Genomic DNA, 12875 nt, shown 5'->3' with positions numbered 1-12875 from the left:
GAATCCCACCCCCCCAATTTCTATTGACCTCAGTTTTGCAAGGGCTCCTTTGTGCCACACTTGGTCAAATGCTGCCTTGATGTCAAGAACAATCCGACTCTCCCATCTCTGGAGTTCAACTCTTCTGTCTATGTTTGGATCAAGATTCTAATGAGGTTGGGTGCCGATTGACCCTGGTGAACCCAAAATGAGCATCAATGAGCAGGTTATTGCTGAGCCTCGGACCTACTGATAGCACTGTCGATAAACCCTTCCATCTATCTGCTGATGATCGTGAGTACGCTGATGGGGCTGTAATTGGAAGGTTGGATTTGTCCTGGTTTTTGTGGATAGGGCATACTTTGGCAATTTTTCACATGGACAGATAGTTGCTATTTTGGTAGCTGTACTGGAACAGCTTGGCTAGGGACGCAGCAAGTTCTGGAGCACAAGTCTTCAGTACTATTGCCAGACCGTTGGACCCATAGCCTTTGCTGTATCCAGTGCCTTCAGTCGTTTCTTGATATCACGTGGAGTGAATCAAATTGGCTGAAGATTGGCATCGGTGATTCTGCCGACTTCAGGAGGAGGCCAAGATGGATCACCCACTCACCACTTCTGGCTGTCTTTTGCACTGTTGTGCTGGGCTCCCTCATCATTGAGGATGGGGATATTTATAAAGCCTCTTCCTCCCATTAGCAGTTTAATTATCCATCATCATTCATGATTGGATGTGGCAGGATCGTGAAGCTGGGATCTGATCCATTGCTTGTGGAATCATTTAACTCTGTCTATTGCATGCCGCATCCGCTGTAATCCTGCATTACAGATCGACATCTCATTTCTAGGTGTGCCTGGTGCTGCTCCTAGCATGCCCCTCTGCACTCTTAACAGAACCAGAGTTGATCACTTGGCTTGGTAATCATGGTAGAGTGGGAGGTATGCTCAGCCATGAGATTACAGATTGTGATTGAATACAATTCTGCTGTTGTTGATGGCTCACAGCACCTCATGGATGTTCAATTTTGAGTCGTTAGATCTGTCCAAAATTTATCCCATTTAGCATAGTGGTAGTGCCATACATACACGATGTAGGGCGTCTCAATGTGTAGGCAGGAATTTGTCTCCAGAAGGACAGGGGGTTACTCCTACCAATAAAATCATGGGCAGATGTGAGGATGGAGTCAAGTATGTTTTCCCTCTTGTTGGTCGCGTCAACATGTCAAAGACCAAATCTAGCAGCTAAGTCCTTTAGCACTCAGCCAGCTCGGTCTGTCGGCTGCTACCACACCATTCTTGGGGATGAACAATGAAGCCCCCATCCAGATAACATTTCATGCCCTTTCCACCCTCAGTGCTTCTTCTAATTGGCATTCAACTTGGAGGAGCACAAATTCATCAGTTGAAGGAGGCAGGGAGGAGTTATAATTAGCAGGATGTTACCCTACCCAGACTTGACTTGCTGCTCTGAGACTTCATGGGGTCTGGTGTCAATGCTGAGGACTTAGAGGGTACTACCCTCCCGATTATACACCAAATGTCACCTCCTCTGCTGGATCTGTCCTGCCAGTGGGACAGGATATACCCAGGATTTGTGATGGTGGGACATTGTAAGGTGTGATTTGTTGAGAATGACTACGTCAGACTGTTACTTGACTAGTCTGTGGGACAGTTCTCCTAACTTTGGCACAAATCCCCAGTTATTAGTAAAGAGGACTTTACAGAGTTAATAGGGCTGGATTGGCTATTACATTTCCGGTGCCTATGTTGATGCTGGGCGGTTAGTCCTGTTTCATTCCTACCAGTCTGGGGATTCAACCAGAGACATTCTAGGTCTTTATCGTCCAGCATATCACTAGACAAACTCGTTGAGGCAATTATTTTCACTTAACTTCATGTTTCAAATAATAAACACCAGACCAGTCTGAATATTTGAACCACTAAAATCAAAATCTGAACATTTATACCATCATCTGCAAATGCAAATATGATAACTGAAAAAAAGAAGCAAACTGTAACATTAAAGTTACAAAGTTACTATAAAGGAAGTTGCTCACTTTTACTTTTGGAATTGCTTATCCTATAGAAAAAGGATGAAGTAAACAATGACTGGGTCAGCATACACTGATTCAAAGCAAAGTACAAGCTAATATCAGTAAAAAGCAAAATCAAAGTTGCCAGTTGAGTGCTAAAATGATTACATAGTGCAAATTTATAGCATTCGTTTTCAAGCCTCTCTGTATGGTCCTCTTGCAAATCATCATACATTACAGGGGATACTAACCATTCGATTTCACTGTAAATAATCAGACGTTTAGGTACTTCTTACAAAAAAGTGCACACCTCTGAGAAATCTGTAGAGAAAGGTGTCTGTGATACCTGGGCCTGGGAAAGCTGGCAAATAGTGACACATGCCTGGTTTTCTCTTATTGGCAGACTGTCCCCATGAGAAGGGGTACACTGAATTCATGCAATAATAAAGCTCCCCAAAAGTTGTGACCGAAGTATATCAGAAATGCTCATTATGAACACAGAAATATATCAATACTGGATTAGAACCAGAAAAGTAATGGACCCAGTTATATTGGGCACGCGTGGTCTTTTTGTTTAAAACAAAACATATTTCTAGTTTTCAAGAAACAGCTCTTCTCTTTGCTTAAGAAGTAACACATGTGAAAAAAAGCCTTTTTCTTTCCAAAAGCATTGGCTTAAGTTGCCATTGTTCACAGTAGTTAATGTAGTTAGAATATTTAACCATAGGGGAAGCCACAATCGAGTTGCATTTCATCCAGTCAACACTTAGTAAAAAGGTTAGAAAGAGAAAATGCTGGAAAATCTCAGCAGGTCTGGCAGCATCTGTAGGGAGAGAAAAGAGCTAATGTTTCGATTCCAATGACTCTTTGTCAAGTGCTTTTCTCTCCCTACAGATGCTGCCAGACCTGCTGAGATTTTCCAGCATTTTCTCTTTCGTTTCAGATTCCAGCATCCACATGTAATTTGCTTGTATCTAGTATAGGGGTTCACTGCTTTATGATCCTTGCTGATCATTAGCTGTTGTTAAGCACACCAAGCCCAATTATATTGTCTCCAGCACTGCCCCGAATGGGATCAGCACATCAGGGTGGGAGAATGTGGAAGAGAGGTGGAAGAGAGTTGGAAATCCTCTTCTTTAATGGTAGACAATCATTCACATACACAAACATCTGTAGTAAAAAACAACCAAAAGTAAACAGTTTGATTATAGAGATAACAGGATAAAAGGTATGAGTATCCTTTTCTCTTTTACGATTGACTTGTTCCCTCTAATGCCGTCACCTCAATGAATCAGGAAGAACAATGACACAATACCAGTGATCTAACAGAATTGATAATGATCCACATAGCACCTACCAACTTTTGTCTCTGCTCTGGGATCCCAGTGACGTCAACTGGATTCCGTTCCAGCACATTCAAAAACGTCACCTCTGGCACAGCTATTGCACAGATCACATGGACCCACCTAAACAGACAATTACAAGCATCGAATAAGAGAAGCAATGGATTTGAAAACAAATTACCTTGGAACCTTAAATTAATTAAATAATTTATATGGACATTTGTTCTTGATCCGTATATACCAGATCCATTAATGCTGATTGGAAATTTCAATACTGACTTCCCAATTGGAACATGGAGAGGAGTGATGAGTGGTGGATGTGGGGGTTAATAAACTCTCCCTGTGGAGGCTTCCTGCACCTCAGGAAGGATACATTGGACATGGAGAGGGTGTAGCAGACTCACCAAAATTATACTGGAGCCGAAAGAGTTAAATTATGAGGACAGATTACAGAAACAAAAGTTTGCATTCCGCTGAATATAGAATATTAAGGGGCGATCTGAGGTGTTTAACACGATTAATGGATTTGATAGAGTAGATACAGAGAGCTTATTTCCTCTGTTGGGGAGTCCAATCAAGGGGGTACAACATTAAAATTAGAACTTGGTCATTTAGGGGTGTTGTCAGGTTACACATCAACAATTTGCTTTAACATTAGATACAATACAAGATAGAGATCTCACATCAACCGTAGTGGAAAACAAACTGAAATGGAAATTTCAAGACTAAAACCGATATATATTTGTAAGATAAGGGTATTAAGGATTATGGAACCAAGGTGAATCAAAGGCTGATCAGCAAAACATGCTCAAGGAAATGAATATCCTTCGCCTGCTCCTTTGCTGCTCTCAATATCAAATAACAATAATTCTTTTTATTTGATTAGCAGTGTACAATTTCATAGACTGAATTGTTATATGTATTGCCACAAAGGCTGAACAATTAGGAAAAGGCAGTTTAATTTAAATTTAAAAGACTAAATTTACCCCACTAGTGTCTGCTGCAGGGTAGGATGACTGACTCACAGCCAGTTAGGCAAGAGCTCCTTTCCCCAGGTCTTCCCCATCCCCCATTATGGTGATAGATTTAATTTATTCCCAGCCTGGCATCTCAGTGAAGCTCTGAGGGAGTATTTAGGTGTAAAAGACATCCTGAAGATTGGGGAGCGGGACCAGGTGAGTGGCTCTTGAAGAGAGTCAGTATGAACACAATGGGCGGAATTCTATGATTTTATGGGAATAACCATCTTAAATACAATATACTTTCAAAGAAAAGCAGAATTTTATCAGAAATTTGTATGAAGTTCCCATGTTCTTTTAATGAGGGAGCTAACCCATTAAAAATAATATTTCCATTAAAATAACAGGCAACAAATATTGTGTAATATGATTTCACACCATAGATTTCCATTTCTATGCAAAGTCAATAAATGAAATTCAAAATTTTGCATTGGGCTGGATTCTTAGGCCCCGCCCGCCACAAGATCACCGCGGGCGGAATGTGGACCATGTAACGGTTCATTGACCGCGGACGGAAATTTCCGGTCGCTGGGCAGGAGTGGCCGGAGAATCCATCCCATTATATTTCAATGGGGAACAGCTTACTTTTGATCAGATTTCACGCAAACAAGGTAAGGTAACTGGATAGAGATCAGATCAGTAACAGGATCAGAGGCTAATTTTGCTCTCCTTAACCCAGGGGTGATAAAGACAGTTATGGCCTCGGATGAGAGATTAACGGAACACAGACTGCATAAATGACCTTCCTGGTCTGTATGACTCAATGATGGGTAGTGTTTTTGTGAAAAAGAGTGTTTGCCAAACCTTCCGAGCTATTCACAAACACTAAAGCTATGTAAATTATATTGTATGCTACATTCAATGCTAGTATGTAAAAATGACACAAGTACAACCCATCGTCAAATGAAACCTGCAGTGCAAATGTTGCTGAACAAAAGTACTGGTATCCATTTAAATTGTTCTCATTGTAGTGATGGCACAAGATTCAGCTAAGATGCATATTTCCATTGTCTTAGCACTAAAAATGGCCTAATAGGTAGAGTCTATCCACTACTGAAGGTGCAATGTACTGTTATGTTGCACAATCAAGTGACAAGCGAACAACGTATGTATCACCGACTTAACAACATGCAGATCAATACAACTTTCAAGTACTCTTAGAATTTACTTCTCGAACACAAGTTGCTCTTTACCTATTGTCCGTGGTGCCTTTTAGTGCCCCACCTCTCAAATTGCATAAACAGCAATCCTGAAATGAGGAAGAAAATAGAAGTTAAATAGCAATTAAAAATTAACAGACTGACACCAAACTGAATTCACAGCATAGAAACTAAAACAATGAAACAAAATGTTAATTTTTTTGCTTCCAATTAAATAGATTGGCTAATACTTCTCGTCTTTACAGCATTTGTATTTTGCACAAGGTAAACAGATTGGACAAGACCAACCTCTCACGGCAGAAGAGGCAATTTAGAGCACGTGCCACACAACAAAAATTTGGTGGCTCCACAATTCTGCATGGCATTTACAAGTTAATAACCTGAAGCAAAGAAATTACACCCATTTCCAGTCAGTCTCAGGCTGGTTGAATTGGAGCATTTTCTTCTCAAATCATTAGATACAATGAGTGAACAAATATCTCTAGCACAGATGCTATCTCTTGACTCATTGCTGTGCACCAAAATTATGTTCTCAGTTATTCAAATATAGTATTTAATTTGGCAGATAGCAACTCATGGTAAGACAAGATCACTTTATTTCAGATTTCTAGCATCCGTAGTATTTTGTCTTTCTCATCTACAGCATTGACATATTTTCTCAACCTAATGGCAACATAAAATATGACAATGTTCACGAAGAGCTCTTCTCAAAAGCGTAAGAAGAAAATAGTTAATGCAAAATAATCCAGCAAGATAAAGCTTGTTGTTTGTGATTTTGTCCTGCCATCGCCTTTTCATGATGGACCACAGGTGTCTTTGGTGGAAGTGTTCCCCTGTTTTGATGTGGTGCCAATAGCAAGCCCAGGATATAGTACCAGAGGGCAGAGCAGTAAGAACAATGGTTTGGTTGAGTTTAATTTCATCTTCAGTATAATGCCATACAATTTCCAGACATGATCATGGAGTCAGCTATTGGCAGAATGCGTTTCCTGGATGTGTGAAAAGATATCTTCATCAGTAGTGACATCCCGGAAAGCACAGTACCGAGATGTGAAAATATTTTTATAACGTTGAGATGGATGTCATCAATGGTTATGTCCGTTGCTTCATGGCTTATACCTGGTGTTGATTGAAACATGGCCTTGGTCTTGGAGATACTGATCTGGAGATGCTATGATCAAGCAAATGTTAACTGCCGCGCAAACCAAATCCCAAAGGGAAACTTGGCCCGTGTACAAAAAAACATTTTTTTTTTGTATTCTGGCAAGAAGAAGAAAAGTTTGCTGAATTCAAAAGCCACAAATTCCAGTCATACTCAGATTTAAAACATTAAACTAAAATACTTATTGACAAAGGTGAAGAAACCCTAAACACACAAGATTAAATTTACACAGTTAAAAAATTAGTCTTACAAAACATCCCCCTGAAAAGATTCCCTACTTGGTTAGGCTCACAAGTGAACAATCCTTTAGAGATGTTTAACTATAAAAATCTAGTAATATTACCACTGTTGCTGTAGGAAAGGTATATTACAGGACTTCTCCCTTACTGCCACACTGCTGTGGAAATCAAAGAACTCCAAAACAAAACTCTACTTTTTTAAAAACAGACACTTTTCTGGCTTGGCTGGAATGGCTGCTAAACTTTGCCTCTCCACAGCTCTTTTCCAAACACAGAGCCACAGCTCAGGAGGTATCACAGAGCCCCAAAACAGCTTAATATATCTCCTTCAATACTCTTTTTGCCTTTCATCTGTGATTACTTTGTGCTGAAGACTTTGAACTTAACTTTCCCAAAATATCAAATATTTTCATCTGTCCCTATTGCCCCCAACTTTTGGGTTAAATAAAATTGAACAATCTTGCCTTGTTTATGAAACCATTGTACGCTGTAAAAGCTTTTTAAAACTTTTCGGTGAAATTCAGCAGCTGAAAACAACAAACTCCTAATGACCTCTGAATGCTATTTCTTTATGTACTGCCTGTTTACTTCTATAAAATTCACTTGGTCATATTTACTTCAAAAGCATGCCTTTCACATCTACACTCTTTTCATGTTCTAAACCTTGCAGCCAAGCTGTCTTCAGTTTAATTAAATTATTTTCACACACAAACACTCAAGCCTGCTTCACAGAATAACAAAGTTGATCCCAAACATATTAAATATAATAACATCTGTCGTCACAGAGGCCAAGGATTTTGGCAGCACTCGAAAATTTATTTGCCCTAGTCTGGATGTCTTCCTTGTTGTAGCTAGGCACAGTTGCTTCCATACACAACCTCTCTGATCACTACTTCTGTGACTTTGGTAGAGGGGCACAATCTTGAAAGACTCGAGAGTTACCATGAATGAAACCTAATGTTGATGTTGCAGGCATGTCATGGTGGCTTCCATAAGCATTGCAGCAGAGGGTTTGGAGATTCATAACACATCTTTACTTTATACCATTGTTACTGCAAAGGTATTGGACGCCAAGGGCACAAAGACATATAATGCAACAATGCCATTATATAACAGATGCAGGATTTTGACAAACTTGTGCAGATATCCAAGCTTGGAAAACATGTGTCATAGACCAAGTTGACTCATGTTGTCAAAAGCTTTAGTTAGGGATTTGAACAGCAGATATAGTTCCTGATATTGCTCCCTGAAAGGTCTTTTGTACTTGCTGCCAACACCTATTGGCTGCCCCTGGTTAGTCTTAAAAGTATTGATTCCAGAGTAAAATCACCTACCAGACAGCCTTTTTGACAGTTTAACAAAACACCAACAGACAACACAGCACATTAACTCTAAACAGAGGATGCAACATGCATGAGATCGAAATAAACAATCCCACAACGAACAGGTCATGCCAAAGCTTTGCAATCCCGCCACATCTGTATGTTCATGGTTGTGGACCATTAAAAACAAACCGGAGAAGGCACCATAATTATCCGCACCAGTAATGATGGTGGAATCCAGTATGTCAGTTCAAAGGCTGAAGCATTTACAACCATCTTCAGTCAGAAAAGCCAAGTGGGCAATCCTCTTCAACAACTTCGCTAGCATTCAGATGCCATCCTTCAGCAATTCAATTCATTCCACATGACATCAAGAAATGGCTGAGTGTAGTGCACATGGTAAATGCTTTGGGTCCCACCAGCAACTTAGCTGTAATGCTGTGTCCCTAGCCACGTTGTTCCAACACAAACACCAATCAGCAATGTGGAAAATTGTCCAGGTATATCATAAGACCAAAAGAAATAGGAACAGGAGTAGGTCGTTCGGCTGCTCAAGCCTACTTCGCCATTCAATCGGATCATGGCTGGTCCGACATTCTTCACATCCACAAAAAAAACGAGGACAAATCCAATTCAGCCAGTTGCCACCCCATCATTCTACTGTCAATCATCAGCAAAGTGATGGAAGGTGTCGCTGACAGTGCTATGAAATGACATGGACAAGGACCGGAGTTCTCGAAAATCCTTAATTTTCATTTACGGTCGAAGAAGGTGGTTCGCTCTGAAAAAGTAATCTAGGTGGTTTCAATAGTGGGGGTCGTGAATCAAGGCTGTCACAGATCCCATTCTACCATTACCAGCAAGCCAGGAAATCAAACCGTATTCAATGAAGACTGCAGGAGGATCTGTCAGGAGTAAAAATGAGGGTCATCCTGGTAACGTTACAACACAAGACTACGTGCATGCCAAACTACATAAGCAGCAAGTAACAGATAGAGCTAAGGGACCCCACAACTAATGGATCAGATCTAAACTCTGTAGCCCTGCCAATCCAGTTATGAATAGTAAAAGCAAATTACAGCAGATGCTGGAATCTGAAACAAAAGCAGAAAATACTGGACAATCTCAGCAGGTCTGACAGCTAGCTTTGACAAAGAGTCATCCAGACTCAAAAAGCTAGCTCCCTTTTCTCCATAGACGGTCAGACCTGCTGAGACTGTCCAGTATTTTCTGTTTTTGTTTCAGTCATGAATGGTGATGGACAATTTAAAAACTCACTGGAGCAGGAGGCCCCACAAATATCCTCAATGATGGAGGAGCCCAGCACAACAGTGCAAAAGTAAAGGCTATAGCATTCACAACAATTTTCAGCCCAAGTGTTGAGTGGATGATCTCTGCCTCCTACAGAGGTCCCCAGCACCACAGATGCCAGTCTTCAGCCAATTCAATTCGCCTCATGTGATATCGAGAAATGGTTGAAGGTACTGGATACTGCAAAGGCGATGGATCTTGATGCTATTTCTGTATTACTTCTGAAGACGGGAACCTCAGAGCTTCCAACGCTCCTAGCCAAATGATTCCAGCACAGCTGCAACACATCATCTACCCGGAAATACTGTGGCTACAAGAGCAGGAGAGAGGCCAGTAATCCTGGGGTGAGTAACTCATCTCCAGACAACCCAAAGCCTGCCCACCACCTACAACGCACAAGTCAGGAGTGCCTGGATGAGTGTAACAAAAGCTCAACACCATCCAGGACAAAGCAGCCCACTTGATTGGCACCCCTTCCACAAACATTCATGCCCTCCACCACTGCCTCACAGTAGCCGCAGTACATAGAATATACAAGATGGAACTGCAGGAACTCACAAGGCTTATTATTGGCAGCACATTCCAAACCCACGACCACTACCATCTAGAAGGACAAGGCCATCAGATATATGGGAACACCACCACCTGGAAACTCCCCTCCAAGTTAATCACCATCCTGACTTGGACATATATCGCCGTTCCTTCACTATCGCTGGGTCAAAGTCCTGGTCCATAATAGCACTGTGGGTGTACTTACACCGCATGAACTGCAGCGGTTCAAGAAGGCAGCTCACCACCACTTTATCAAGGGCAATTAAGGGTGGCAACAAATGGTGTCCTAACCAGTGAAGTCCACATCTCAAAAAATTAATTTTTAAAAAGAATGTGGAAAATTGCCCACTTATGTCCTGGATGCAAAAGGCAGGACAAATCCAACTCCGGCCAAATCCAATCTGGCCAATTATGCCCTTGATCGGGCTGCTCTGATCATCACTAAAGTGATGGAAGGGGGCATCAACAGTTTTATCAAGCAGAACTTGCTCAGCAATAACCTTCTCACGAACGCTCAATTTGGTTTCCGCCAGGGTCACTTAGTTCATGACCTCATTACAGCCTTCAAGCAAAACAATTGAATTCCAGAGCTGAGGTGAGAATGACTTTCACATAGAATTCCTACAGGCAGAAGGAGGCCATTCGGCCCATCGGATCTGCCCGACCCTCTGAAAGAAACCTAGGCCCACCCCCCCTGCCCTATCCCCATAACTCTACCTAACCTGCACATATTTGAACACGAAGGGGCATTTTTACCATGGCCAGTCCACCTAACGCGCACAGCTTTGGACTGTGGGAGGAAACCCACGTAGACATGGGGAGAACATGCAAACTCCACACAGGCAGTCATCCAAGGCTGGAAATGAACCTGTGAGGCTGCAATTCTATCTTGATGTCAAGAGCAGCACGGTGGCACAGTGGCTGTGCCACCATGCTGCCCTTGACATCAATGCAGCATTGCATTATGGAGCTCGAGCAAAACTGAAGTCAATGGGAATTGGGAACACCTTCTGCTCGTTGGGAGTCATACCTGGCACAAATGAAGATCTCCATATCACAAATGAAGATGGTTGTGGTGGTTGGAGATCAATCATCTAAGTTCCAGGTGATCACTGCAGTCGTTCCTCAGAGCAACATGCTTGGTTCAACCATTTTTGGCTGCTTCATCAATGACTGTCCTTTCATCATAAGGTCAGAAGTGGGGATACTTGCTTAGGATTTTACAATGTTCAGCATCATTCGCAAATCCTCAGACATTGAAGCCGCCAATGTGCAAATACAGAAAGACCTGGAGAATATCCAGGCTTGGGCTGACAAGTGGCAAGTAACATTTGTGCCACACAAATGCCAGGCAATGACCAGCGCCAATAAGAGAGAATTTAACAATCACCCCTTGACATTCTATGGCATTACCATCGCTGAATCCCCCCCACAATTAATGGGGGGTTACCATTGACCGGAAAGGGAACTGGGCAAGTAATATAAATATGGCGGGTACAAGAGAAGTTCAGAGGCAATGAATCCTGCGGGGAAAAACTCACCTCTTGACTCCTTAAAGCCTGTCCACCATCTACAAGGCAGAGGTCAGGAGTGTGACAGAATACTCTCCAATTGTCTGGACAAGTGCAGCTCCAACAACACTCAAGAAGCTCAAAATGGTCCAGGATAAAGCAGCCCTTACACAAATGTTCACTCCCCTCACCACCAACAAAGAGTGGCAGCAGTGTGTACCATCTGCACATTGCACGACAGGAACTCACCAAGGCAGCTTAAACAGCATCTAACAAATCCACAACTGCTACGATCTAGAAGGTCAAGGGCAGCCAGCAGACACATGGGAACACCACCACATGAAAGTTCCCCTCCAAGCCACTCACCATGCTGGCTAGGAAATATATAATAATAATAATAATCTTTTATTGTCACAAGTATGAAGTTACTGTGAAAAGCCCCTAGACGCCACATTCCGGCGCATGTTCAGGTAAGGCGGTATGAGAATTGAACCCGCGCAGCTGGCTTTGATCTGCATTACAAACCAGCTGTCTAGCCCACTGAACTAAACCTGCCCTCTCTGCCATTTCTTCACAGTTGCTGGGTCAACATTCTGGAATTCCTTCCCTAACACTGTGGGTGTATCTACACATGGACTGCAGCGGTTCAAGAAGGCACTATCTTCTCAAGAGCAATTAGGGATGGGTAATAAATGCTGGCTTAGCCAATGAAGCACAGATTCCCATATATAAATATCAAAAATAATTCTCTTTTGTTCAATGTCAAACTTGGAGACGTGAAGTCTGGAAGACAATTCAATTTGAGTTTTGCGTAAATTACAGAGAATAGCAGATGGAAATTCCATAAATAAGTTTCATCTGGGTATGTCCATTCAAGGGGTGCCCCCCACTCATGGGTATTCAATTATGAATTTTGCTGATTCTTGTGGCAGAAATTGCAAATTTAACCGGACGTTCAGAAACTAATTTAACAGCCCAGTTAACATTGGCTATTTATATAAATGGCAGTTCCAGAAAAACTATATACTGAATGCTGTCTAAGCAAATGGTCATGACACTTAACAATAACCTGCTCACCAGTTATTAATTTGGGTTCTGCCAGGACCACTCTACTCCAGGGCCGGGATTCTCCCCTACCCGGCGGCCGGGGGGGGGGGGGGGGGGGGGGGGGGGTCCCAGCGTGATGGAGTGGCGTGAACCACTCCGGAATCGGGCCGCTTCAAAGGTGCGGAAGTCTCCGCACC

At 42.2% G+C, this 12875-nt stretch overlaps 1 protein-coding gene across 2 annotated transcripts in view; it reads right to left on the bottom strand.

Moving 5' to 3' along the window:
* Window positions 1-12875, bottom strand: part of kdm4b (lysine (K)-specific demethylase 4B) — a 740412-nt gene that overhangs the window by 68617 nt on the left and 658920 nt on the right. For both annotated transcript variants that reach the window (XM_038777903.1, XM_038777902.1), the window contains 2 exons: window positions 5568-5623; window positions 3370-3478 (listed from right to left, as the gene is read on the bottom strand). In XM_038777903.1, coding sequence (XP_038633831.1) covers window positions 3370-3478; window positions 5568-5623 — 165 coding nt within the window. The remainder of the gene's footprint in view (window positions 1-3369; window positions 3479-5567; window positions 5624-12875) is intronic.

The sequence above is a fragment of the Scyliorhinus canicula genome, chromosome 18, assembly GCF_902713615.1.
Source record: "Scyliorhinus canicula chromosome 18, sScyCan1.1, whole genome shotgun sequence".
Taxonomy (NCBI): Eukaryota; Metazoa; Chordata; class Chondrichthyes; order Carcharhiniformes; family Scyliorhinidae; genus Scyliorhinus; species Scyliorhinus canicula.
This window is presented reverse-complemented; position numbering and strand designations above follow the sequence as displayed.